We start from the raw sequence: 27,832 nt of genomic DNA on the forward strand, positions 1-27,832 counted from the left end.
GAAAGAAAGAAAGAAAGAAAGAAGCCAGGCGTGGTGGGACAAGCCTGTAGTCTCAGCTACTCGGGAGACTGAGGCAGGAGAACTGCTTGAACCCGGCAGACGGAGATTGCAGTGAGCCGAGATCGTGCCACTGCACTCCAGCCTGGGCGACAAAGCAAGACTCTGTCTCAAATATGTAGATATCTATAGATACCTATAGACATATCTTCTTTTTTCAACAGTACTAACATCTTCTACCCTTTATTCAACCTCAATTCACTCATTATAATGAATGTAACAGAGTAGAATAAACTTCTTGCTAAGTTTTAAGTAACTAGCACCAAACACAGTTGGACCAAGGAGTTTTTTCACAAGTAGATGCACTAGTAATCCTCATCATCCATTGCCATTCATTTGCCTTTGGAGTATTTCTGTGGTACCAGAGGATGGATAACAGGCTTTGCCTGTGCTTCATCAGGACTTGTTCTCCACTTTATATACACTCACCCTTTCAGATCACTAAGCTGCTCACTCAGCTATCCCTTTCTTGATTTACTTGAATTGTTGGCTAATAAGAGCCAACAGATGCAACACCACACTGTAAGAAATTTCAAAGATTTTATGATAATGGTAGACTAAACATGTATTTATGCCCGCTTTGATATAAAACCTCACTAAAGGTGAGAGTTACAGAAAAAAGAGGTATCAACAGAAAGGGAAAACAAAAATAGGAGACCAACAATAGCAGAAAAAAAAAACCATAGCAATGTAATTTTGAAAGATAGAAAGTACAGAAGTTAACAGAGCATAGAGCAAAGAAAACCAAATACTAAGTACATGCAAAGAAGGATGCCAATGCAAGTCATTCCTGCTGCATGGTGCAGTCCCCAGAAAGGATTGAGTCACATAAGTAACAGGTAACCTACACAGCCGCCAGGGGATAAAGGTAAGCCATAGGACATAAAACAAGGAGACCAGGGAAAGTCTATAGAAGGACCACTAAACCTCTAGCTTCTCTCCTCTACTGTGGGCAAAAGGCAGGAGATATGTTTATTCTGTGAAAAAGCTGAAGGACAGAGCTACAGTGGAGAAGATTCAAAACAGAAGAGAAAAACTGAAACTGCAAGGTTAAGTGAAAGTTTACCCAAGAGTGGACCCTCGCCCCTTTACCTTCTCTACTCCACAAATAGTAACAACAGGCAAAAGACTGAAGGATTGACCTCGAGACTGGTAAAAGAATTTCAGGGAAAATAACTACACGTTATAAAATTTGTATATCCTCCAATTTAAAAATAAAACTTTATACACATTTTAACATTATTTTTAAAATGCAGATTATCTCTAATATACTATATTACTTTTGTCATAACAATGCATTACTTGCCCTGCACTTAATTATTAAAGCTGAGTTCATCAAAAAGTTTCAGACTTCCCCAAGAGAAAAATTTTGAAATGTTGGCAAATTTTACTTAAAAAGTTCTTGGCCTGATTAAGGGTCCTAAATTTCTCATTTAGAACTTGCTCTTAATAGGAAGTTTAAGGAAGAAAGGTAATTTACACATCTTACAAAGACAGAATCAGAAATTACACTGGGTATTAAGGTCTACAGCTATCCGTCGGAAACGTGTTATTAAGCTATAACTTTGGTGGGCTGAAAAATGGCCACCTAATCAGGAATGTGTTACATTATAAGGCAAAAGAGACTTTGGTGGCATGATTAAATTAAGGCTACTCAAGGGCAGGGGAGATTATTCCGAATTACCCAGATGAACGCTAAATGCAATCACAAGTACTCTTTTTTTTTTTTCAATTTTTTTTAGAACAATTGTCACCAAGGCCTGAGTGCAGTGCCACCATCATAGTTCACTACAGCCTTGACCTCCCAGGCTCAAGCGATCCTCCTACCTCAGCCTCCCAAATACTACAGGTGTGTGCCACCATGCCTGGCTAATTTTTTTCATTCTTTATAGAAATGGGGTCTCACTATGTTGCCCAGGCTTATCTCAAACTCCTGGGCTCAAGTGATCCGCCCACCTCGGCCTCCCAAAGTGCTGGGACCTCCAGATCTGTAAGGGAATAAATGCATGTTGTTTTAAGCCATCAAGTTTGTGGTAATATGTCAAAGTAGCCATAGGAAACTAATGTAGTAACTAGCTAGTATCATCATGTTTTCTAAATTTCAACTTCGCATTTACCACCCTTAGGATTTCTGTTACATCAAAATACCACTACTATTATTATATTTTTCTTTAAATTAGTTCACTCTAAAATCTAAAAAATAAATATTTTAAATGGAAACTTTATAACAAATGGTTTACCATTTATACTATACTAGAAAATGGTATTGCTTACCCTGAATAACCAGTAGTCCTAAAATTAGAAAAGATAGAAATTAATCAATGATACTAAATTCTAGTAGATATGTTGCCTATTGAATAGTCTAAAAGTGGGTCCACACTCTGTTGAAAAGGAAAGATCAGCAAGTCTTAGATATTAAAAACTAGAAATAGACTTTCTCCTTATAATCTGAAAGACTGAATAAAAACAAGAATGGGACTACATTTCTCATTGTATGATGCAATGTCATCTGATGCCCTGTCCCTGGACCACCTAAAATCATGTCTCCTCTCACCACTAGAAGCCATACCTGTCTATAGTCAAGTCTCTTGTTACTTCCTTACAAATAAGACCTAGAGCAAGTGAAAAGGAAAATTTAGGTGTTTCCTTTGAATATACAAACGACGATAAAAAAAAAGGCTATTTCACCTGGTGAAAAGGAAATTGATGACAATGTATAAGCATAAAAGAAGTGAGAAAAATCTTAAGTATTCTTTCTTTTAAAGTCATAAGGAGAATTTATGAGTAAGAATTATTAGAAAAATGTGTCTTAAAGTCTTTAGCAGAATATCATATAGTGTCTGATGTCATTCAACTTTAATAGAAACATATTTCCATTTTTTTAAAGAGGTAGAAAAGTCATAAATCTCTGCATAAGAGCTAAGTACAGGTTTAATCTGGGGCTTTGACAAATCAAAAGTCTGAAAATGGAATACATAAAACCAATCTTGTGATGGTGGCCTAAACTGAGGATAAACTAAAAATAGCAAAAAATCAGCTTTTGCAGGAGAATCTGAGGCTGAACTTACAAAACCAAAATTAGGAAAAAATAACAAAGGCTACACAATTCAATATAATGAAATTTTGCATTTGAGAGAGCAAATTGCCTCCTGCTACCCTGAATGGATTTATGCAAAACTGGAGCCTATTCTGGATGGCATAGTTAATATATATTTATACTTAGAATATCCTTTAGAATATTTACCAAAAATATAGTAGGAATGTAAAATAACCACTGAATTAACTAGGATGGGTAGACATGTGATTATCTAATACATCCTTCTTACAGCCAGATGCCGTGTTAGCAATTAACCATCCAATCAAAGAGCACACCAAAAATATGATGAAAGGTACATATTAGTGATAAAAACTAAGAGATTTAAAGTTGGTAACATGTGCTTTTAAGAAATAAAAAAACTAGATAGAAAATTATCATGAGAAATTATAATCAGAAATAAAACATTAAAAAACAAAGACTGAAATCATTAAAACTTCATGGAAAATGAAAATGATGAACTAGATACTTATAACTAGTATAATTAGCATAGTGCTATGCCATCAATTAAACTGTTACCAAAATAGGTAGTTGTGAAACATGTTTTCTGAAATAAGTTATAAATGTAAACTAATCTAGAATGTTATAAATAAAATAAATGTTTTAATAAAAATAAATTAATATTTTTAGAAGAAGTTGACAACATCCACTGATGACAAAATGTGACCCTTTCAGAGACATTCCATATATTTCATAATCTTAACAACGTAGGAGATAAAAGATAAAAAAGTGAAAAGTCTATTGAAATGATGGCAGGATGGCCAGGCATGGTGGCTCATGCCTGTAATCCCAGCACTTTGGGAGGCCGAGGTGGGCGAATCGCTTGAGGCCAGGAGTTCGACACCAGCTTGGCCAACATGGTAAAATGCCGTCTCTGCTAAAGAATCGCTTGAACCTGGGAACTAGGGGTTGTAGTAAGCCAAGATTGCGCCACTGCATTCCAGCCTGGGTGACAGAGAAGGACTCTGTCTCGCCCACCAAAAAAAGAAATGATGGCAGGAGAAAAAAATTAATAGGAATACAGTCATGTAATAGTCATTAAGAAGTCTAGTTTATTTTAATTGTTTCACTTGCCATTTAAAAGACAAATCATTTTTTGGAAACTAAAATAAAAGAGTTTATTCTTTTATTAAAAATTCATTACTTAGTAGATTTTCACCAGCTACTGGCAGAAAGAAGGAATTTTTAAGTACTGATTTATATCATTTGCATTGATCATCATATGACCATAACAGAATTTCAAAGCTGAGCTCTTACAGCCTCTACATTTTACAGATGAAAAACTGCAGAATCAAAAAGATATTCAGTGGTGTCTGTCTGTTTGTTTGTTTGTTTAACCAGAGACCACTCCTAACCCACTGGGAAGTCTCTGAAGAGAACATGCAGAGGACAAAGCTCACGTTATTGTTTTAGGGAAGAATGGTGTTTGGATTCTGGACTCTGCAAAGAAAAGTGGAAATTTAAAGAAAGCCACTGATAAGTTTCTTGCTCCTATGCAGTAAGGAAGATAAAATAGCTACAAATTTACAAGGTGTTTACCTACATTGGTAACATATAAAACTAGTCAAATCTGAAAGACTGGGGAAAACACAAAGATGCATTTTCATTCCTTTAACAGTTTCTAAGATATACTGGGCTAAACGCTATCCTAGACAATGGAGGTTTAAAAAGAAATAAGGAAGGAAAGGACTAATAACCTCAGATTATTTTGTGAGGCAAAACTATAACCACAGTCCACAGATTTTTTGAGGCAAAAAAATAACCAAAAGATAGCTTGTTAGGGGTAGCTAGAAACAGTAAGGCATCTTTAAAGAGAATCATTTTTGCTTTGAGAATAATCATTCAAGCAATCAGTTTTAGTTCTGAAGCAATTTGACAATTAGTAACAATTTTTCAAGAGGAAAGATAGAAAAAGATACTGCTTTCAGCTTCATGAAAGCAAACCAATCTCCCACAAATCCTATGGAATGGAGAGCAATGAAGATACAGTGTGTGCATAGGAATCTAAGATCTCATCTCTCTTGGACTGGTGGCCTCAGAATGAGATCAGCTGCTACCAGAGAACTGAAAAATCTCCATGTCAGAGAAGCAGAAGGTAAAGGTTGATGATCAGGACCTAGACTGTCATGGAAGGAAAGATCTAATTCTAGACAAAGGTGTGTCACTTCTGACCAAGCTGCTCTAAAAGTGATGATAGAGGAATATTTAATGCATATATGTATGTATCAATTTTGTTTAAAGAGGTTTAAGATTAAATATTCATGACTAAGGTAATATGAAAGAAACCTAGTAACTACCTTTGTTGTGCATTTACTGCCTTCAGCCCTCTATGATGATAGCGTTGAAGAGAGGTGTTTTTAAGCCACACTGTTAGTCTAATGGTAGTATTTTAGGGTATAAAATCTATCATTACACAGAGAATTACAATTCAACTGAGGATCACAAATGAATCACGTACAAATGCCATGAGCACATACAAGAAATGGGAAACAATAAATCAATATATCTATACCTGCACTGTCTACTACACACATGGCCACTGAGCACTTGAACAGTGGCAAGTCCAAGATGTGCTGCAAGTGTAAAATTCCCAATGGATTTCAAATACTTAGTACAAAAATAATAATTGTTTTTATACTCTGTAAATGTTGAAATGATAATACTTTTGATATAGTGGTTTAACTAAAATATATTATTAAAATTAATTTCACCACTTTCTTTTTCTCTTAATGTGGCGACTAGAAACATTTAAAGTATATATGTGGATCATATTTGTGGGTTACATGTTATATTTCTATCAGCCAGTATCAGTCTCCCCATATTAGGCTTTCTTCCAGAATATAATTTTACTAGGTCAAAAAACAGGGGTAGACTGGAAAGATAATACAGATACAAAGAGCAGTGAAGAAGCTACTGAAATAGGTTGAATACAAAACAATTTGAGCCAAATCTGACATGATCTTTTTAAAATAAGGAATAAATAGCAAGGATAACCCAAAAAGACAAAGTGATGAGCCACTTAACAGACTTCAGTGACTGTTTGAAGATTGGTTGTCCCTAGCGGAAATGTATAGTATAAATGAAGAAATAGAGTACTAGAAGCAAAATAAAAGGCATGGGTTAAAGGTTGATTTAACCAAAACACCTATAGCCATACACTTTTCTCTATGAAGAGAAAAAAAGGGGGATAGAACCACCTTAGAAGACAAGTATAAAGACAGCCATCCAAAAGGTGGAAGAGGCCAAGAAAGCCAGTGTCTTAGGAGGCTTACTACAAATAGAGAATTTGAGTAAAATTACTCTCTTCTTTCTAGTTCTATCATCTAATATTGCTATCAGTTATGACTTATGAGGTAAAGTTTTTAAAAACACAAAACTGAATATGTAAACTAAGAGTAGATCTAAAACTTCTGGAAATTTCTGACATTTAGACAAGTAGTCCTGAGCTACAGTTTATTGTACTTTTTCCCTAACTCTCTAGCATATATGAGAAGATGATTTAACACTGCAAACACATTAATTTTCTCCAACTTAATCTAAATTCAAAGCCATTCCAATTAAACTTCTAAAAAAAATTGCTGGGTAACAAGAAATACAGATTCTGAAACTTACATGTTAAACAAAATGTCTGCAAATATTTAAGAACGTCCTGGCAAACAGTAAGGCTTGATTTATTAAGAGATAATCAAGATTATACCAAGTTGCACAGAACTACACAAACACAATAAACAATTTGGAGCTAAGTCAGAGCCATAAAATTGTAGAACAGATTACAGACCACTGAGAATAACATGTTCAGTTTACAGCTGAAACAAAAGCTCCGTAAGTATAACGACCAGTTTGTACAGCATTACGTTTTCAAGATCACTCAAATCAAAGAAGCAGAAAAGATAAAGTCGAAAAAGTAGGGAAATCTATCAGAGAAGAAAGGTAAAAGGGATTTCCTGGATGAAATAGTGAAAAGAAACTCTAAGAAGAAAAGGCTATGCAGCAGAACTAAAGAATGGAAGGCTTCAGAAAGAATGCCTTCAAATGAAAAATGGACCTTATACATTTGATTGCATTGAAAAAAATCAAATAGCTCTTTTGGAGAGTTTAAAGAAAGAAATAATAATTATAATACCAAAAATATTCCTAATGCTAGGTGACAAGACTTTTCTAAAAAAGAAAATATAATTGTATACTATTTGACTTAGATAGGAACAATATTTATGTTACCATAAAAATATAAAAATTGAATATTAATCTGACCAAACATGTGATATAATTACAATAGGATGATGGAAGGAGAAAGGGGAGTGGAGGGGGTTAGTGGAATTAGAGGGCTCAATCCTATTCTTCCATAGTACAAAGTAAGCAGATCATGTATAAAATACAAAACTAAAAAAGAACAGTATACATTGTGTGGAACTGTAGAAGTAAAAGCAAAACAAAAAGAGGAAAATAATTACCTCCTAGCAGTATTACTTAGGGTGCAGAAAAAGGTAAGAGACTGTTCTATTTTTCAGTACAAATCACTCATACAATTGATATTTTAAAATCATGGATCGGTATTACCATGGATTATGTGCAACTTACATAATTTTTTCAACAATAAAAAATACTACCTTCATTATTTTGAATATACAAAAAACAGAAAAATAGGCCGGGTACAGTGGCTCATACCTGTAATCCCAGCAACTTGGGAGGCTGAGGCAGGCGGATTGCTTGAGCTCAGGAGCTTTAGACCAGCCTCGGCAACAAGGCAAAATCCCGTATCTACGAAAAATACACAAATCAGCAAGGCGTGGTCGTGCGCGCCTATAGTCCCAGCTACTTGGGAACCTCAGGTGAGAGGACTGCTTGAGCCCAGGAGGTCAAGGCTGCAGTAAGCCATGTTTGTGCCACTGCACACCAGCCTCGGTGACAAAGTGAGACCCTGTCTCCAAAAAAAAAAAGAGAGAGAGAGAGAGAGAGAGAGAGAGAGAGAGAGAGAGAGAACTGTAAGAAATAAGGTGGCAGAAATCCTCAAGAAGCAATTATACCTAGATCCAAAGGTGTGCTTAAAAAATTACATATATCATGATCAAGTTGCATTTATCCCAGGAATGCAAGGATGGGTCAACATAAGAAAAATCAGTGTAATTTACCACATAAATGGTGTAAAAAAGAAAATGACATGATAATCTTAATAGATACCGAAGAGGCATTACTGCCTTAAAATTAATGCCTTAAAAGGTGTTAAAGCCCAAAACCTATTTATGACTTTTAGAATTATTGAAAGAACAGAATCAGAGATTTCTTAACACAATAAGGGATATCTAACAGAACTCTACCACAAACATACTTAATGGAGAAAATTTAGTTACATTCCCTTTGAGGTTGAGAGGAAGGTATAAATGTCTTCTCCCTCATCTAACTAGAACTAATACTTAATTCAGTACTAAAGGTCCTGGTCAATGTGTAAAATTAGACAATGATGAAAAGTAACAGAATTCAACAGGATTGTTGAATCAATAAAATAAATAAAAAATCTAGGCAGTGTACTAGAAGTAGCATTAAAAAAAAACAGACAGAAAATGACAAATATTTAGAAGTTACCATAACAATAATAAAAAACTTAAACTCAATTACAGAACAGAAAAAGACCTGAAAAAAAGCCACAGCATTCACTGAGAAAGTGATTTAGCACTGCAAACACATCAGTTTTCTCCGCATTAGTCTAAATTCAAAGACGTTCCAATTAAACTCCTAGCAAAAATTTCTGGGTAACATGACAAATTGATTCTGAAACTTTCATGTTAAACCAATTGTCTACAAATATTTAAGGTAATGCTGGCAAACAGGAAGACTTGACTTAATACCAGATATCAATTACAAAGTCATTGTAATAAAAAGTGTGGTTACAGCCGGGCACGGTGGCTCACACCTGTAATCCCAGCATTTTGGTAGGCCAAGGTGGGCGGATCACCTGAGATCAGGAGTTCAAGACCAGCCTGGCTAACGTGGTGAAACACCATTCATACTATACAAAAAATTAGCTCGGCATGGTGATGCGTGCCTGCCATCCCAGCTACTCAGGAGGCTGAGGCAGGAGAAACCCTTGAGCCCAGAAGGCGGAGGTTGCAGTGAGCCAAGATTGTGCCATTGCACTTCAGCTTGGGCAACAAGAGCAAAACTTCATCTCAAAAAAAAAAAAAAGTATGGTTACTAGAAAGGGAACAGACTGACAAATCAACTGCCTATACTAGACATCCAAGAAAGAGACTCACTTATTTGTCAGGCCATTTTTCCTACATATGCCATATATGCACATATCTGAACCATAAGTTTCACACACTGAAATTTTCTGAATTCATTGTTATATTTAGACGTTGCTTCTTTCCATCTAGGGAGACTGGAATGTGTTAGAACTAAAAGATTCAACTTTATTTTTCCTAAAATAGTATTTTCTTCCATTTCCATCCGTAACCTCTAGTGCTCCTCCATCTCCTTCTCCCTCAAACACAGAAGATAAGATTTTTCTGTTTTCTGTTTGCCAAGGGGGGGCTAGAAGACAGACAGATGCCAATCACATATCACATTGTCTCCAAATTTGCATTTTAGCAGAGATTTATTATATATGTAAAGCATATATAATGCTTTACATGCATAGGTTGAATATCCCTTCTCTGACATGCTTAGGACCAGAAGTGGTTTGGATTCTGATTTTTTTCAGATTTGGGAATATCTGTATTATATATACTTACCAGTTGAGCATCCCTAATCCAAAAATCCAAAATGCTCCAACGAGCATTTCTTTGAGCATCATGTTGGTGCTCAAAATGTTATAAATGTTATAGCATATCAGTCTTTGGATTACAGATATTCAACCTGTACAGTATTTAACTGTGTTCAAATTATTTGTTCCCTTTCTTTTACCCCAGGCACCCAGTCTGATGTCTCCATATATAAATTCTCAACTAGCTTATACTCTAATTACTAAAAGAAGAGTTGGTGAAGAAAAAAAGCACCATATGATGAGGTGGCTGCACAAGAAATAAACTCTTTCCTATAGAGTAAGTAACTCTCATACTTGAATATGCATTAGAATCACTTGGGGAATCTGTCAAAACACAAACTGCTGCCAGGCGTGGTGGCTCACACCTGTCATCCCAGCACTTTGGGAGGCCGAGGTGGGCAGATCACAAGGTCAGGAGATCGAGACCATCCTGGCTAACACGGTGAAACTCCATCTCTACTAAAAATATAAAAAATTAGCCGGGCATGGTGGCTGGTGCCTGTAGTCCCAGCAACTCAGGAGGCTGAGGCAGGAGAATGGCGTGAACCCCGGAGGTGGAGCTTGCAGTGAGCTGAGATGGCGCCACTGCACTCCAGCCTGGGCGAGAGTGTGAGACACTGTCTCAAAAAAAAAAACAAAAAACCCACAAACTGCTAACTCTATCCCCAGAGTTTCTACTCAACAGGTGTGGGGCTGAGTTGCATCTGTGAAACTTCCTGGAGGTGCTAATCCTCCTCTACAGGCCACATTTTGAAAATCACTGCCCTACAGAACATGGATTATCAAGTAGGGGCAATTATGTTCTCTGAGGAAACTGGGCAATGTCAGACTATATTTTTGCTTGTCACAAATGGTAAAAGGGGTGCTCCTGGCATCTAGTGAGTAGAGACCACAGATGCTGCTAAACATCCTACCATGCACAAGACAGCTCCCACAGCAAAGAATTATTTGGCCCAACACATCAGTGGTTGAGGTTGAAAAAACCTGCTATAGAGTAAAATACAACTTACTTCAAATATATGATTCAACCATTAAGATGGTAAAAGTTCTTCAGTGCATTTCAAAAAGTTAATATGGGAAAGATATTCAAAAGTTGTATTTTTTGTCAAGTAGTGAGAACTGTTTGAATTTTACTCTACAGTAAACTACAGCAAAATGAAGTTTTAGAGAGATTAATACATAAAAGTATACCAAGTTACAAAAGGAAATAAACATTTATATAATGTTATTGGTAGAGAATTATTTTTTAATAACTAGTTATATTAAAAGACTGGTTTCTTTGACATGTAATGACCAACAATGCTTATTTCGTAAGCTGAGTGAAAAACAGGTGCTTATTTTAGTATTACATGTATTTAGATATAAATAAGATCTTTCATAATGAGCAATTTATTTTAAGGAAAAGTAGCAATCACAGCAGTAATCAATTCTAAGTAAATAAGTCTGAGGCATATATGTTTATGTGTATATATATCTGTGTACACACACACAAACACACAGACAAATGCACACACACACACAGACAAATGAACTTACTCCAGTAGGCTGAAAAATAAGTCCATCCATTTCATGGCTCACTTCTTTGGCAAAATTTCCTTCAAGTAGCTATAAAATAAATACACATGTATTCTTTAAAAATATAATAATCACTTTAAAAGTATTTAAATGTCTCGCTAGGCTTTATAAAAATGTAATATATAAGTTATAAGAACTGAAAAACAAAATAAGACAAAGGGATAGGTCTAAAGGAATCTAGGTTAATACATTCTAAGATCTGAATACACGCACACACACACACACACGCACACACACGAAAATTTCCATTCCTTGCCAGGCTAGATATTCTAAACAATAGTCCTAAGTACAACAGCCAAAATAATGAATAAAGCATTGAAAACATATTTTTAAATCTATTCCTAAGCCAGCACAAAAGGAAGAAAGACACAGAAGCAAAAACAAAGTGAAAGTAGAAACTCTGGAAAGTAATAGATAAAAGGAATAAAAAATAAACACACAAAAAAAATCAGAAGCAAAAATCTGTAACTACAAACTAGCTCAAACATGAAGATTATAGTCCAAAGCTACAAAGACACTTGCTTGGAGGCAAAAATTTGTAACCACAAACCAGCTGAAACATGGAGATTATAATCCAAAAATACATTGTGTTTTCCAAGAACCCTTAGAAAACGATTTTAATCTTACTTTGGTTTTTTTTGTGTGTCTTTTCTACATTTTTCCAAGCAGAGAATTTCATTGCAAAGAATACACAGTAAAAAATACAATTAACAGTTTTTTCAATGCCATATCAACAGAGTTATAGACCCTATATCCTCTAATTAATTCTGACTTACTACGTGTTTTAATGCATCTCTTTCACAGATTTTTATTATTTTGAAGAACTTAACATGTATATCACTGATGGAGGCCTGAAACATGAATTTCTGCATGTCGGGGAAGAGAACAAAACATACTTTCACAGAGCCAGGTGTATCAGTTCATTTTCACGCTTGCTAATAAAGACACACTTGAGACTGGGTAATTTATAAAGAAAAAGAGGTTTAATGGACTTGCTGTTCCACATGGCTGGGGTGGCCTCACAGTCATGGCAGAAGGTGAAGGAGGAGCAAAGGCATGTCTTACATGGCAGCAGGCAAGAGAACGAGTGTCAAGCAGGAAACCCCTTATAAAAGCATCAGATCTCATGAGAACTCACCATCATGAGAACAGTATGGGGGAAAACAGCACCCACGAATCAATTACTTCCCACCAGGTCCCTCCCATACACCAGGTTATCTAGAATCTGGCCAATTAACAGAAAATTAAGGATAGTTCTAGGATTCAAATATGTCTCCTAAATTTTTGGATATGCTGTGTTATACATCCCTTTTGTCACAATCACACACTCTTCAAAGTACTATGCTTAAGCTTACAAGATTTGCTTTCCAAAAGCAACAACCAAAACTTCAAGTACATATTTCACTTGGAATAAAAATCTGTGATTCTCCTCCCAAACTGTGACTTCATCTTCTCTGCCATTTCATCCTTCAAAATCCATAATTTCTCTAAACTGAGGGCAGTTCAAATTTGAGTTTAAATATCTATATTTCCTTAAAATTTTAATGTTCCCTTCTCACACTGAGACAGAAATTAGATCAGTAATTGCCAGAGGCTTGGGGGACAGTCTTCAATGAGTTTCAGTTTTGAAGGATGAAAAAGTTGGCTGGGCATGGTGGCTCACACCTGTAATCCCAGTACTTTGGGAGGCTGAGGCAGGCAGATCACGAGATCAGGAGTTCAAGACCAGCCTGTCCAATATGGTGAAACCCCATCTCTACTAAGAAATACAAAAATTAGCCAGTGTGGTGACGTGCACCTGTAGTCCCAGCTACTACTCACAAGGCCGAGGCAGGAGAATCACCTGAACCCGGGAGGTGGAGGTTACAGTGAGCCACTGCACTCCAGCCTGGATAACAGAGTTGAAACTCCATCTCAAAAAAAAAAAAAAAAAAAAAAAAAAGTTACTTGCTAAATTCATAGCATTTCTGCTGAGCAATGATGCAATAAAAACCAAATACCACAATAATCTCTTTTAAAAAAAAAAAAAGGTTAAAAAAATGTAACCTTCAATCTTTCATTTGCTCTACTTGTATTGTAGGTACATCATTTATGGCAAGTTAAGATGGTGTTTCCATTCTTCAACCAAACTTCTCAAATTCATGTAATGGATCATGCCTGTATATAAAGTATAAAGTAACAATAAAAAATAGCCAGTTAGCAAGACTCTACATAACATGATGCTGCCTGCCACAGAAATGAAAGTAATTTCATTTTTTATTCTACTCTTTTTATAAATCAGAGTATTTAAAGGACTGAAAATTCATGGGTCAAAATAGGAGCTTCTCTGCATTATTCTAGACAATATTTTTTTCTTCACTTGACACATAACATTTATGATATCACCTATCATGTATCAAAGACCTACCATGAAGCGTTGTGCTTGGTACTTAACATACCATTCAAAATATATAACTCCTCATGAGATGTGTATTCTCAAGTTTTGAATTATTATTCAATTTGCCAGAAAAGGACACTGAGGTCACCAGACATAAGCAACTAGCTTTAATTCAGACAGTAAAGTAAAATCACTCAGAACAGATTATATCAGACTTTAAAAATAAAGAGATAACTAAATAAAGTCTTATGACTCTCTGAAACAAATGCCCCAAAGATTTCTGCAAGTTCCTAAATATATAGTCTTGGCCAGACACAGTGGCTCACACCTATAATTCTGGCACTTTGGGAGGCTGAGGCAGGGAACTGCTTGAGGTGCCAGGAGTTCACGACCAACCTGGCCAACACATCAAGACCTCATTTCTATATTTAACAAAAATTTTATAGACTTTAAATGCATTATAGCATATACTATATGAATAAAGTGAATATGAAGGGAGGTAAAATTTTTGAGAAAAAAAGATTTTCTAGGAATAGAGATGAAATCTAAAAGTTATTAATATTGTATACTTTAAATTAACTGATTTATATATTCATATGAGATGATATATGTAATGTGTTTATTAAATTAGAAATATCACCTTTTGTCTATTCACAATTCTTAAAAAAAAAATGTATCCAAACTTGTTATGGCCATCTTCCATATATCAGTATCTTCATCATGACAGCCAACATTTAAGTCATTTAGCCAGTTTCCATTACTTTCACTGCTGCTGTCTCTGATTTAGAGCATACTTCAAATTATACATGAAACTATTAACTGCAGATGTTACTACAAGCTACAAGTACTGATTGACTAACAGAGGGAAAATGCTTTTTCCCCTCATTCATTCCATAGATCTATGTTCATAATCTTAAAGTGCTTTGCTCTTTGAAGAAACCTTTAAAACGCTGGTTTAAGAAAAAGTTCCTTATTCATTTACAATGTGAAAAATAGTAAGAGAATGCTGCTTCCACACTGATGATAATAAAAAAGCAGATAATCTATCAAATCATAACTTTTGTTATGGCCATCAGAAAACTGACATCTGTAGGCAACCACATAAACTAATCCCAGCCCCTCCAAACGAGGATGAAGTATATGAATTCATGTCTTCTTTGGTAGGGAAAAGGAAGAGGAAGTGGCAGCCATAAGTGAGTACAAAGAAAACAACTGAACATCTGGCCAATTCTTAAAAACTAAGTCTGGGTGAGTGGAACAGTTTAGAATCCCTGGAAGCCCCAAATGCAAGAGATACAAACTTTTTCCCAGGCTTCTATCAGGCTTCACAAGAAAGATCACAGGCAGGGCAGAACACAAGAGAATGCCCCACCTTGGTTGTACACAGACATTAAAACCCTCCTGCTTTCCAAACCCTTCTTGATACGATGCAAACATTACCTGGGAATAAATTCATATGCAGCTATACAAGAAGCTGGAGACAGGCTTGGAACAATGATATTATATTGATAAAAAGCAGAAAGACTCGGTACTGACAAAATATCCCTATGCAAGGCAAAACTTCACTGGCAAGAGGGAGAGGGAAGACCCACTGAGGAAAAGTCATGCCTGTGATTCAGGCGCTCAGGTTCTGTTTAATACTAAGCCTAGAGAAGAAAAACTAAGAAAACTCCACAAGCCTGGCACTGAGAGGCAAGAAATAGTTGTTTACATATGGGGAAAAGTACTAGAAGTATGAAAATAGAATACCCTGTGGTACAAGGGAGCAGAGCTTACTGAAAGCTACACGTGAAACGGAAACACCAGGAGAAAACTCTTATACTCTAGGCATTACAATAAATACAAGTAACTGCAGCCAACTGCTGAGAAAATATAAATTCTTTGGAGCACTGAAGATATAATTATATAGCAACACATAGAACAGGCTGATTCAACCACTACCCCTCCCCACCCACAAACGAAGCCTATTAACAAACTAAAAGAAATACGCCTGCTACCAAGCATAAAGATACTTACCTCAGTCTCTTTTGTTCAAATAGGAAAAAAAAAATCCAAGAAAGATGTCTAATTTAAAAATTCTCTCTCTCACACACACACATACACAAAGGAAAAATAAATGACTTATATTCAAAGATAAGGCAGTCAACAGAAGCAGACAAAGAGAGGGCCTATATTTTGGAATTATCAAAGACTTTAAAAATAACATTTACAAAAAACAACAGATGCTGGCGACGTTGTCGAGAAAAAGGAACACACTTTTTCTTTTTTTGAGATGGAGTCTCACTCTGTCGCCCAGGCTGGAGTGCAGTGGCACGATCTCGGCTCATTGCAACCTCCACTTTCTAGGTTCAAGGGATTCTCCTGCCTCAGCCTCCTGAATAGCTAGATTACAGGCATGGACCACCACACCTGGCTAATTTTTGTCTTTTTAGTAGAGAGAGGGTTTCATCACATTAGCCAGGATGGTCTCAATCTCCTGACCTCGTGTTCTGCCTGCCTCAGCCTCCTAAAGTGCTAGGATTACAGGTGTGGGCCACCGCACCCGGCCTGAAAAAGGAACACTGTTACACTGTGAGTGGGAGTGTAAATTGTTCAACCATTGTGGAAGACAGTGTGATGACTCCTCAGAGACCTAAAGACAGGAGTATCATTTGACCCAGCAATCCCATTACTGGGTATATACCCAAAGGAATATAAATCATTCTATTATAAAGATACATGCATGTGTAAATTCATTGCAGCACTATTTATAATAGCAAAGTAATGGAATCCACCTAAATGCCCATCACTGATAGACTGGATAAAGAAAATACGGTACGTATACACAATGGAATACTACGCAGCCATAAAAAGGAACAAGATCATATCCTTCAGGGACATGGATGGAGCTGGAAGCCATTATCCTTAGCAAACTAATGCAGGAATGAAAAAACAAACATTGAATGTCCTCATAAGTGGGAGTTGACCAATGAGAAAACATGGACACATGGGGGTGAAAAACACACACCAGTCACCTGTGGGGGGCATGGGGAAAGGGAGAGCATTAGGAAGAATAGCTAATAGATGCTGGCTTAATACCTGGGTGATGGCATGATCTGTGCAGGAAACCACCTGGGCATACGTTTACTTATGTAACAAAACTGCACATCCTGCACATGTACCCTGAACTTAAAAATAACATTTTAAATGATCTAGACAAAAAAGTGGAAAACATGCATAAACGGATATGGAGTTTCAGCAGAGGTGGAAACAATAAAAATGAAACAACTGAAAATGCAGAAATAAAGACACACAACATCAGAGGAAAACAATGTTAATCAGTGGGAATGATAATGAGATTATCTACAGACTGGACACAGAAAAGTCACCAAACTTGAAGAAGAAAGGTATGTTGCACTTTTTCCAATCAAAATAAAGAAAAAAGAGGGAAAAAAGAAACAGCGCTAAGAATCAAAGAGCTGGGAGACTACAGCCAAAGATAGAACACTTGCATGGCTGGAATGTGAAAATGAAAAGAAAGATATAAGGAAGCAAAGAAACTAACTAAGAGAAATAATGCCTCCAATTACTACAAAACTAATTAAAGACATAAACACAAACACACACCCCAAAGGACTCCAAGAGGACAGGAAGAAAGATTTAAGAAAAAAAAAAAAACATGTAGGTTTATCACAGTCAAAATCCAGCAAGAAGGGGGAAAAGATTACAGGCAGAGGAACAAAAATAAGATTGACAGCAGACTCCTTATCTGAAATTATACCAGCCAAGAGACAATGAAACCTCACCTTTAACATACTAATATTAATAGAAACAATGTTAATCCAAAAATCTTCAGCAAATGAAAATACCTTTCAATAACAAAGGCACAGCAGAGTTCTTTTTCAGACAGACAATAGCTGATAAAATATATTTCCACCAAGCTAGAACATAAGAAATTTTCAAAGAAAATTTTTAGGTAGAAGGAATATGATACAAGAATTTTAAAATCTGTATCTAAACTGAAATAATGAAGGGCATTGGAATGGTTAAAAACTAGAATAAATATTAAGAAATCTGTGTTCCTCTTTCTTTTCTTACAATATAATTGACTAATTAAAGTAAAAATATTAACAATGTATTGTAGGATTTATAACATATGTAAAAACAAAATGTATAAAAGGAAATGAGGTAAGAACCCCAACTATGAAGTGGCATACTATTATTTAAAAGTAAATTAGGCCAGGCGCGGTGGCTCACGTCTGTAATCCCAGCACTTTGGGAGGCCAAGGCAGGTGGATCATGAGGTCAGGAGATTGAGACCATCCTGGCTAACACAGTGAAACCCTGTCTCTATTAAAAATACAAAAAAAAAAAAGAAAATTAGCCAGGAGTGGTGGCAGGCGCCTGTAGTCCCAGCTACTCAGGAGGCTGAGGCAGGAGAATGGCGTGAATCCGGAAGGCTGAGCTTGCAGTGAGCCGAGATTGCACGACTGCACTCCAGCCTGGGTGACAGAGCGAGACTCCATCTCAAAAAAAAAAAAAAAAATTAAATATAAATTGTGAAAAGAGATACTATAAACCTTAGAACAACTGCTAAAATATACACAAAGATGTATATCTAATAGGCAAAAAAAGTGGAGATATAATGGAATAAGAACATTCTCAAGTAATCCAAAGGATGGCAAGACAAAAAGAAAAAAGAAAATGAGAAAACATGGGGCAAGCCATGTAGTAAATCAAGTAGTAAGATGGTAGATTTATAGGAGATTGATTTTTTTTCATTCTATTTCTTCCAGAAACCACAACATTACAAAATCAACCAGCAGAGATTGTCATTATTAATAAATTTTTTTAAGAAATCAAGAACCAGCTGGGTGTGGTGGCTCACGTCTGTAATGCCAGCACTTTGAGGGGCAGAGGCAGGCAGATATTTTGAGCTCAGGAGTTCAAGACTAGCCTGGGCAACATGGCAAAATCCCATCTCTACAAAAAATACAAAAAAAATGTTGGTTTATCATAGTCAAAAGCAAAGTCAAAACCATAGTCAAAGCCAGGCCATGGTGGTGTGCACCTGTAGTCCCAGCTATATGGGAAGCTGAGGTGGGAGGATAACTTAAGCCCTGGAAGCAGAGGTTGCAGTGAGCCAAGATCACGCCAGTGAATTCCAGTCTGAGCGACAGAGTGAGATCCCTCTTAAAAAAAAAAAAAAAAAGAACCAACTATATATATAGTGTCTACAACAGCCCACTTTGTACATAAAAAGTCCATTAGGTAAAAAGTACAGGGATGGAAAAAGATGTCAAATCCAGTGCTAATGGAAAAAAAGCTGAAGCATCTAGACTATATTAATATAAGACAAGAACTTCAGAACAAGAAATTACTAGAGATGAAAACAATATACTGACAAAGGGGGTCAATTCATCAAGAATCTGTAACAATCTTAAATGTATATACACGCCTTACACATGGAATACTATGCAGCCATAAAAAAGGATGAGTTCGTGTCCTTTGTAGGGACATGGATGCAGCTGGAAAACATCATTCTCAGCAAACTATCACAAGAACAAAAACCAAATACCACATGTTCTCACTCATAGGTGGGAATTGACCAATGAGATCACTTGGACACAGGAAGGGGAACGTCACACACCGGGTCCTATTGTGGGGAGTGGGGAGGGTGGAGGGATAGCATTAGGAGATACACCTAATGTAAATGACGAGTTAATGGGTGCAGCACACCAACATGGCACATGTATACATAGGTAGCAAACCTGCACGTTGTGTACATGTACCCTAGAACTTAAAGTATAACAAAAAAAAAAAAAAGAAAAAGAAAAAAAAAGCTTCAAAAGAAAACTGACAAAATAGGTAAGAAAAATAGTGGGGAGGCCGGGCACAGTGGCTCAAGCCTGTAATCCCAGCACTTTGGGAGGCCGAGACAGGCGGATTACGAGGTCAGGAGATCGAGACCATCTTGGCTAACATGGTGAAACCCCGTCTCTACTAAAAAAATAAAAATAAAAAATTAGCCAGGCCTGGCATTAGGACATGCTAATGGGATGTGAGGGATATGAGGACCCAACAACAACATAAGCCTTGGCCAATATGCCTAAATAATACCTTAATTTCAATTTGGCAGTAAAAACATTTACATATGATGACATAACTACAATTTCTCCCTGTCAACCATTACCCTAGATGCTTTTAAAACACTTCTAACAAATAAAAGAATCCTAATTTAGAAATGTTTAACTGAAAAATCTTGGAGAAATTTAAAGTGGAATATGTGTGGTCAATTACCCTAAACTAGGATACAATCCTTTTCAGAATTACGATTTTCTTGATAATTTTCCCTCCAGACAAAATTCAAAGATAACTGGATGAAAAGTAAAACAGTAGACATTATATATCAATTTTTAATAAAGCTTGATAGTTTTCATAAGGTTTTTCCTATAAAATTTAAATTTGCTTACTTATGAACATAATCTTATCTTTGAATACCATCTGAAATATCCTACAGAGGGCATGTAGCATGGACCAAAGATTGGAGGAACTGACAAAGGTTACCATATGATTGACTCCAAGTTGATATTTTATGTCTATGAATCATGATGCATCTGAAAACCAAGTCATTATAAATGCATAAGCAGAGAAAGATAATGCAAAAGGCTTGACATTAGAAACATGAGAAACAAAATAGAAACTGCAAAGTTACAAAGCATAGAAAGGAGCCTTTTAAAAATAATAAGCAAAATGACAGCTTAAGACTACAGTGAAGAAGAAACTGAATCTCCAATGTTATTAGAAATACGAATTGGCAATATCAATTCATTATAGTATGGAAAAATATACCAACGGAATACTTAAAAAAGAAGAAAATACCTCCACTTTTCAGTTCTGGTCTATTCTACTCAGACATTTTCTGAGCAGATATTCCCACAAAGCCTCAACTCATTGCCTGAGAATACTTAATATAGTAACTTCTATCTCTTGACTCTTTTATGTGCTTTCATTAACTCTCCACAAATCCAAGGTTTAGTTTAAACCCCCCCCCCAAAAATGGAAATTTGCACTCCCCTGGATACTAATCTTTATTGGTTTTCAATCCCAAAGTCTAACTTCTAGTTCAGGTTAAGATTATTCAATGCTTCTGTACTCTGAATGTCCTTCTAATCAGTAAATAATAATCCTACAAGTCATCCTTGTTCATCACAAAGCCAACTTCATTATCTTCTTTTAAAAAAGAATGACTTGATTGCTACTACTTACCAATAGTGCCTAAACAACTATGTCATTCAAGTTAGCTAATCAAAATATAAATCGTTTTTGCAATACTATTGTTGGCTCTTTCATTAACCCATAGTATTGCAATAAAAAAGAAGCATAATAATTCTGGTGAATCCTACTTGACAAGTTAGAAAATCTTAAAACAAAATTTCTCTAGAAGATATAACCTCTTAATTTTGGTTGCTGTTAGTCTTATTTTTACCAAAATCCCTTCATAGATCCACAAAGAAGTAGTCAACTACATCCTCATGGAGCAATAAAAGTTCTTTTTGTCAGATTTCTAATTTTTCTTTTTAGTTTCATAATTTAGGCATCATTCACTCATTCAACAAACATTTACTTGGTACCAATAAGTGGCAACCACTGTGTTAAGTGTTTGAGATGTAAAAGGGTTTACTCCATGTCCATCTTGGAAGAGCGGGTGGCAGGGTCTAGTGTGGAGACCCCAAACTAAAATGTCTATACGTGCCAGGCCATAACCTGAACTGGACAGGGTAAATAGTAAGACGGACGTGTGAGACCAACTGGAGAGGACATCCTCGTCTACAAGCAGTCAAATTCAACACTGCTTACGTATCATATGAGCTTACACTTTATGAAACTCATGAATTTATGAGTTAATATGGACCTAAATACACATAAAATAGTTATTTTACCTTAAATGCTTTCAGTGGAGATGCTTAAAGACTTCTAAGGGAACAAAACAGCAATTATATTTTCATCTATCATTCAAGGATTTATTCAAATATTTACTGAGTACTAATTACATATTCATTTTTTAGAAAATGATGAGAAGAGCAAGAGAAGGAAGTAACACACACAAAACTATTAATATATGCCAGGTACTGTTCCAAGCACTTTACATATTTTAACTTATTTTTAAACTATGCCCTAAAGAGTTAAAGAAACCAGTGACTGGCAGAAATTATTGAGCCTGCAGGGTGGCAAATTAAAAAAAGAAACAAATTGCTCAAACACTGAAACTCCCTCCACTTATGAGATTTAAAACCTGGCTGAAATCAATTGGAACCGATATGGCCCACCAGCGTTTGCAGAGAACAAACTTGCCGGTGTCACAGATCAAATTCCCACTGCAGGCTTCATACTAACTCCCCCTGAAATTTGCACATGAGATCCATGAGGTAGTATGAATAAAGAGCTGTGCATGCCTGAGGACTCATTAATCTCTACCAACAGACAGTTGCTAAATCATTATTTCAAAGTACTCCACATCAAACATATTTTCTATATGTTTACATATAGAAATATATGTCTCCCATCCAACAATGAAAGAGGCATTTCTATCCACCTGCTACAGTTCGGATCTTTATTTTATCTTTCAAAAACTATTTCACCTATTAGGTAGGACTTGATAGAAACATTTCACAAACATTCTCAAACCCTGTCTCCACAGATGCCTCTCTGGGACTACAATTCTCAGCACTGCAATATGACTAGATATGGGATTGTACAGAATCCTATATGGAACGGTGTTTTAGACTTGGAAAACCAAGGGAATAGTATTAAGAATTTAAGCCCTGAAATGCCATATGAGTGGTGCTTTCTGAGGACTGAACTTATCACAGGGAAATCTATAGACTCCTACCAGTTATCAAGTGAAAAAGTCTAATTTTAACAACATACTACTAATGATGATGACAATGATGGTGATTGATGATGATGATGATGATGATGATGATGATGATGATGATGGATGACTTATCCGAGGCTAGCAGTTCCACACCATTAAATAAAGCAAGCAAAATTTTAAAACATTGGCCAGTTACCCAGCCCTCCATGTTTGGCTAATATGAGAGGGAGAATCAAAAAACAATCAAATATTTTCTGATTAATGTCAGGAACAAGACAAAGACATTCTCTGTCAGCACTCCTTTCAGAATCATACTGGAAGTTCTAGTCAATAAAGTAAGACAAGTAAAAGGTGTAAATATTGGGAAGGAAGAAATAAAATTGTCTTTTTTCACAAATGACATGATTGCCTATGCAGAAAATACGAAACGAATAAACAAAAACTACTGGAACAAATAAGCAATTATAGCCAGGTTTCAGGACACAAATATACAAAACTCAACCACTTTCCTGTATGCCAGCAATGGTATATAGAAAAAATATCCATCACTTTCCTATATACCAGGTGAAATTTGAAATTTAAAATACAAAAACATTTACATTAGCATCCTCCAAAAAGGAAATACTTAGGGATAACGTAACTATATAAAAAATCTGTATTAGAAAAACTACAGAATTCCAACAAAAGAAACCAAAGAACTAAATAAATGGAGAGACAGTACATGTTCATGGATAGGAAGGCTCAATATCATCAAGATGTCAGTCTTCCCAATTTGATCTACAGATTCAACACAATCCCAATCAAAATTCCAGAAAGTTATGTTCTAAATATTGTCAAACTGATATTAAAGGTTGTATGGAGAGGTAAACGACTAAAATAGTCAGCACAATACTGAAGGAGAAGAGTAAGGGCAATAACTGACACTACCAGACTCAAAACTTACAAAGCTACAGTAATTAAGACAGAATAATATCAGCAAAAGAACAGACAAATGATCAGTGGGATGGAATAGAACCCAGAAATAGATCCACATAAATACAGTCAAGTGATCTTTGACAAAAGAGCAAAAGCAATGAAATGAAGAGAAAATAGTCTCTTCAACAAATGGTGATAGAACAACCGAACCTTCACAAGCAAAAAATAAACAAATAAATTCTGAAATTGCAAACTTATGATTTGTGTACGTTTCACTGTGTATTATACATCCCCAAGCAAAAGTCTGCTTAGAAACACTAAAGAAAAAAATGTGCTAATTAAATTTTAGAAAGCATATGCTTTACATTCTCAAATTTCTGAAAAATATGCTATGCTAAAAATCAGATGTGTGAAATATGGGGCATTTTGAGAAATTATCCAATAATACAAAAAAGAAGAACAAAGAAAAGTATAAAAGATAAAATATATAGAAGCACATTAAGCAAAATTTTTAAGAAAAACTAAATATCATGCAAACCTATATTAATATTTCTAAGCAAAATATGGTTAAGCAAAATTCAAAGTAAACAAAAGCAAAATAAAAGAAATTAATATTTCTGGGTAAAATATGCCTAAGCAAACTGAAAGAAAAAATGGTGTCAACTGATTTTGATAATTCATAATGAAGAAATGAGTAATAAATGCTTATGTGCTAAAATTTTTAATATATTAGAAAAAGACAAAGTAATAGCACTGAACCATTTTAATATTCCTCTCTCACCTATGACAAAAGTAGAATATAAAAACATTCATAGAAATGTTTATAACAACTGATGATATATTGGGCCACTAAAAAAAAAAAAAAAACAGCAAATTCCTACAAATTATACCAACTACATTCTCTAGTCACTAAACAAACAACAACAACAAAATTAGAACTAAGAAAAATAAATAAGTTAAAAATAAAGGGGAAAAGTTGATAAACTTCAAATTTTAAAACATTCTGTTAAGTACTGTGCAGTCAGGGGAAGGGCCAAAAAGTGAACTGAATTTATACAGCCAGTTTTTCTCTAAGGGCATTTCCCAATTCTAAACATATGGCAAAACTTAGAAAATCCACATTTTTTCCCTAGGCAAAAGGCCACTGCTAAGGGAAAAGGAAAAAAGTGGAGATTTTAGTGGGCTCAGGGAATTAGAGAGACATATTTGGGAAGAGATTCAAACACACACCTGGATTTCCCCTCGAGATGATAGCACAATGCTAACGTTACACAGATATATAGAAAACAAAATTTAAAAGAAAATACATGTCCATCACCAACATAATACACTTGAACATTTTAATGACATTGATAATTTTCTAAAAATGACATATTAACAAAGGTGACACATAAAAATGTTAAAACTTGCTAGCTATGTTTTTCAAAGAATTTCTTCCTTAAAAATATCCTAAAAGTTATTTTAGAACTCAGTTCATTCAAGCTTTCACCGAACAGTTCACTACAATATAAATAAACTATTCTCTGTCACAGAAAAATAGGCATAAATCCGATTCATTTTACATAATAAAAACAGACAACTACAAAATCATTCTCCATCTACTGTCAACTATAGACCAATTTCTATCATCCATTCCGTAGTTCCAGGCATTTGCAATACAGTAGCAAATCTATCACGCTAGTTTATCAGAAAGTGTCTGTATCACATAAAAAGAGTGAACACTGATAGGATGGCAATTAAAAACAGGTGATCAACCAACAAATACATGATTTATAATACAGTGATTTATAATATGGTGATTTAATTTTTGACCAAGGTGTCAATGCAATCCAGGAAAAGAAGTCTTTTCAACAAATGGTGCTAGAATAACTAGTGGGGAGGGTGATATGAATCTCAATTCCTACTCCACACTACTAACAGAAACATTAATTTGAAATGGATAATATACCCAAACATAAAAGCTAAGCCACAGGCTCTCGGAATAAAACATAGGGGAATATATTTCTGACCTTGGGTCAGTCAAGCAAAGGTTTCTTAGGCAAGACACAAAAAAGCACTATCCATAAAAGAAAAATAATTCATAAATCAAACGAGTGAATAATAACTTCTGTTATCGAAGGCCTCTGTTAAGAAAATTGGCCGGGCATGATGACTCATGCCTGTAATCCCAGCATTTTGGGAGGCCGAGGCAGGTGGATAACCTGAGGTGAGGAGTTCGAGATCAGCCTGACTAACATTGTGAAATTCCATCTCTACCAAAAATACAAAAAATTAGCTGGGCATGGTGGCACGCACCTGTAATCCCAGCTACTTGGGAGGCTGAGGCAGGAGAATCGCTTGAACTTGGGAGGCAGAGGTTGCAGTGAACCAAAATCACACCATTGCACTCCAGCCTGAGCAACAACAGCAAAACGCCGTCCCAACAACAACAACAACAACAACAAAGCCTCTGTTAAGAAAATAAAACAGCAAATTACAAAGTGGGAGAATATATCAGAAAAACATATCTGACAAAAGACCAATATCCAAGATATGTAAAGAACTTCTACAACAAAATAAAGAGATAAACCCAGTAAAAAGTAAAACTGAAAATAAACGGATGTCTACAATTTACTCTGACATTCACCCCAAAAAATAGACTAATGGATGCATAGAGAAATAGATGAATTAGTATGTGTTAGAGGTGGTACAGTAAAATAAAGACTCTGGGCCCTGGGTACACGGGTGTTCACAATACAATTCTTTCAACTTTTCTGTATATTTAAATTTTTTTCTAAATAAAACATTGTTGGAAAAAAAAATCAGAGATCAGGCTAACAAAGGAGTTGAGATTTAGCTGAGAACTAGAAAGAGGCAGCCATAAAAGCTAAGCACAGTTCCAGAGTGCAAATGTCTTAAAATGAACTATAAAGTATCATATGTGGGAATACAAGAAATAAAAACACCAGTGAACAGTAACTGTAAAAGAAAGTCATAGAAAATTAGCAGCAAGGTGGGCAGGAACTAGATCATATAGGTATACATCAAGATAAGTTTTATTTTACTTTAAATGTAAAAAGAATCTATGATATAGGCACAAAAATCCTACACACCAGCAAATTAAATTTAAAAATATAGTTATGCATCATTTAACAACAGGCGTATGCTCTAAAAAAATGCATTGTTGAGTGATTCTGTCATTGTGCAAACATCACTGAGTGTTCTTACACAAACCTAGATGGTAGAGTCAACTATACACTAGGATATATAATATATAGTCTATTGCTCCTAGGCTACAAACCGGTACAGCATGTAATTATGCTCTGTACTGAATACCGCAGGCAACTGTAACACACTGGTAAGTATTTATGTATAAAAGATAAAAAATGGTACACCTGTATAGGGCAACTTTGTTATAATCTTATGGGACCACCCTTATATACGCAGTCCAAAGTTGACCAAAACATTGTTAAGTGGCACACAACTATATATTAAAACTGTGCTATCCAATGGCCACATATGGCTACAAAAATTTAAATTAAATGACATTAAAAATCTAGTTCCCTCAGCTGCACTAGCCACAATTCAAGTACTACTCAATAAGCATGTTTGGCTAGGAGGCACTGTAGTACACAGCAAAGACTACAGAACATTTTCATCATCTTACAGATGTTCAGTTGGACAGGTCTGCTTTGAAAGAAAATACATATAAACAAGACGCCAACAAAAAGGACCGTGCAATAAATTGAAAACATGTTTGTTTTCCTTTTCTTTTTCTGGAGACCATGTCTTGCTCTGTCATTCAAGCTGGAATGCAGTGGTGTGATCTCAGCTCACTGCAACCTGGGTTCAAGAGATTCTCCTACCTCTGCCTCTGGAGTAGCTGGAATTACAGGCATCTACCACCACACCCAGCTAATTTTTGTATTTTTAGTAAAGACGGGGTTTCACCATGTTGGCCAGGCTGGTCTCGAACTCCTGACCTCAAGTGATCCACCCGCCTTGGTCTCCCAAACAGCTGGGATTACAGGTGTAACCCACCGCGCCCAGCCTTCTGTCTGTTTTCTAAAAAACATACAGGTAAAAATGAAAGGAAAGTAATAATCAAAAATTATTTACAAAATGCCAAAATTCTTAAATGAAAATGCTTAAAGGAAGTCTGTCAGTTATCATAGAGCATATATTGAAGGGTACACTGAGAAGTAAGAATATAAATTA

General features: G+C 35.6%; 1 protein-coding gene across 4 annotated transcripts in view; it reads right to left on the minus strand.

Annotated features, from left to right (window-relative positions):
• Positions 1–27,832, minus strand: part of RNGTT (RNA guanylyltransferase and 5'-phosphatase) — a 331,246-nt gene that overhangs the window by 168,260 nt on the left and 135,154 nt on the right. For 2 of the 4 annotated variants that reach the window (XM_011941908.1, XM_011941910.1), the window contains exon 12: positions 11,448–11,516. The exons of the other annotated variants lie outside the window; for them this stretch is intronic. In XM_011941908.1, coding sequence (XP_011797298.1) covers positions 11,448–11,516 — 69 coding nt within the window. The remainder of the gene's footprint in view (positions 1–11,447; positions 11,517–27,832) is intronic. 4 annotated transcript variants of the gene reach the window in all.

Source organism: Colobus angolensis, unplaced genomic scaffold, assembly GCF_000951035.1.
Source record: "Colobus angolensis palliatus isolate OR3802 unplaced genomic scaffold, Cang.pa_1.0 Scaffold203, whole genome shotgun sequence".
Lineage (NCBI taxonomy): Eukaryota > Metazoa > Chordata > Mammalia > Primates > Cercopithecidae > Colobus > Colobus angolensis.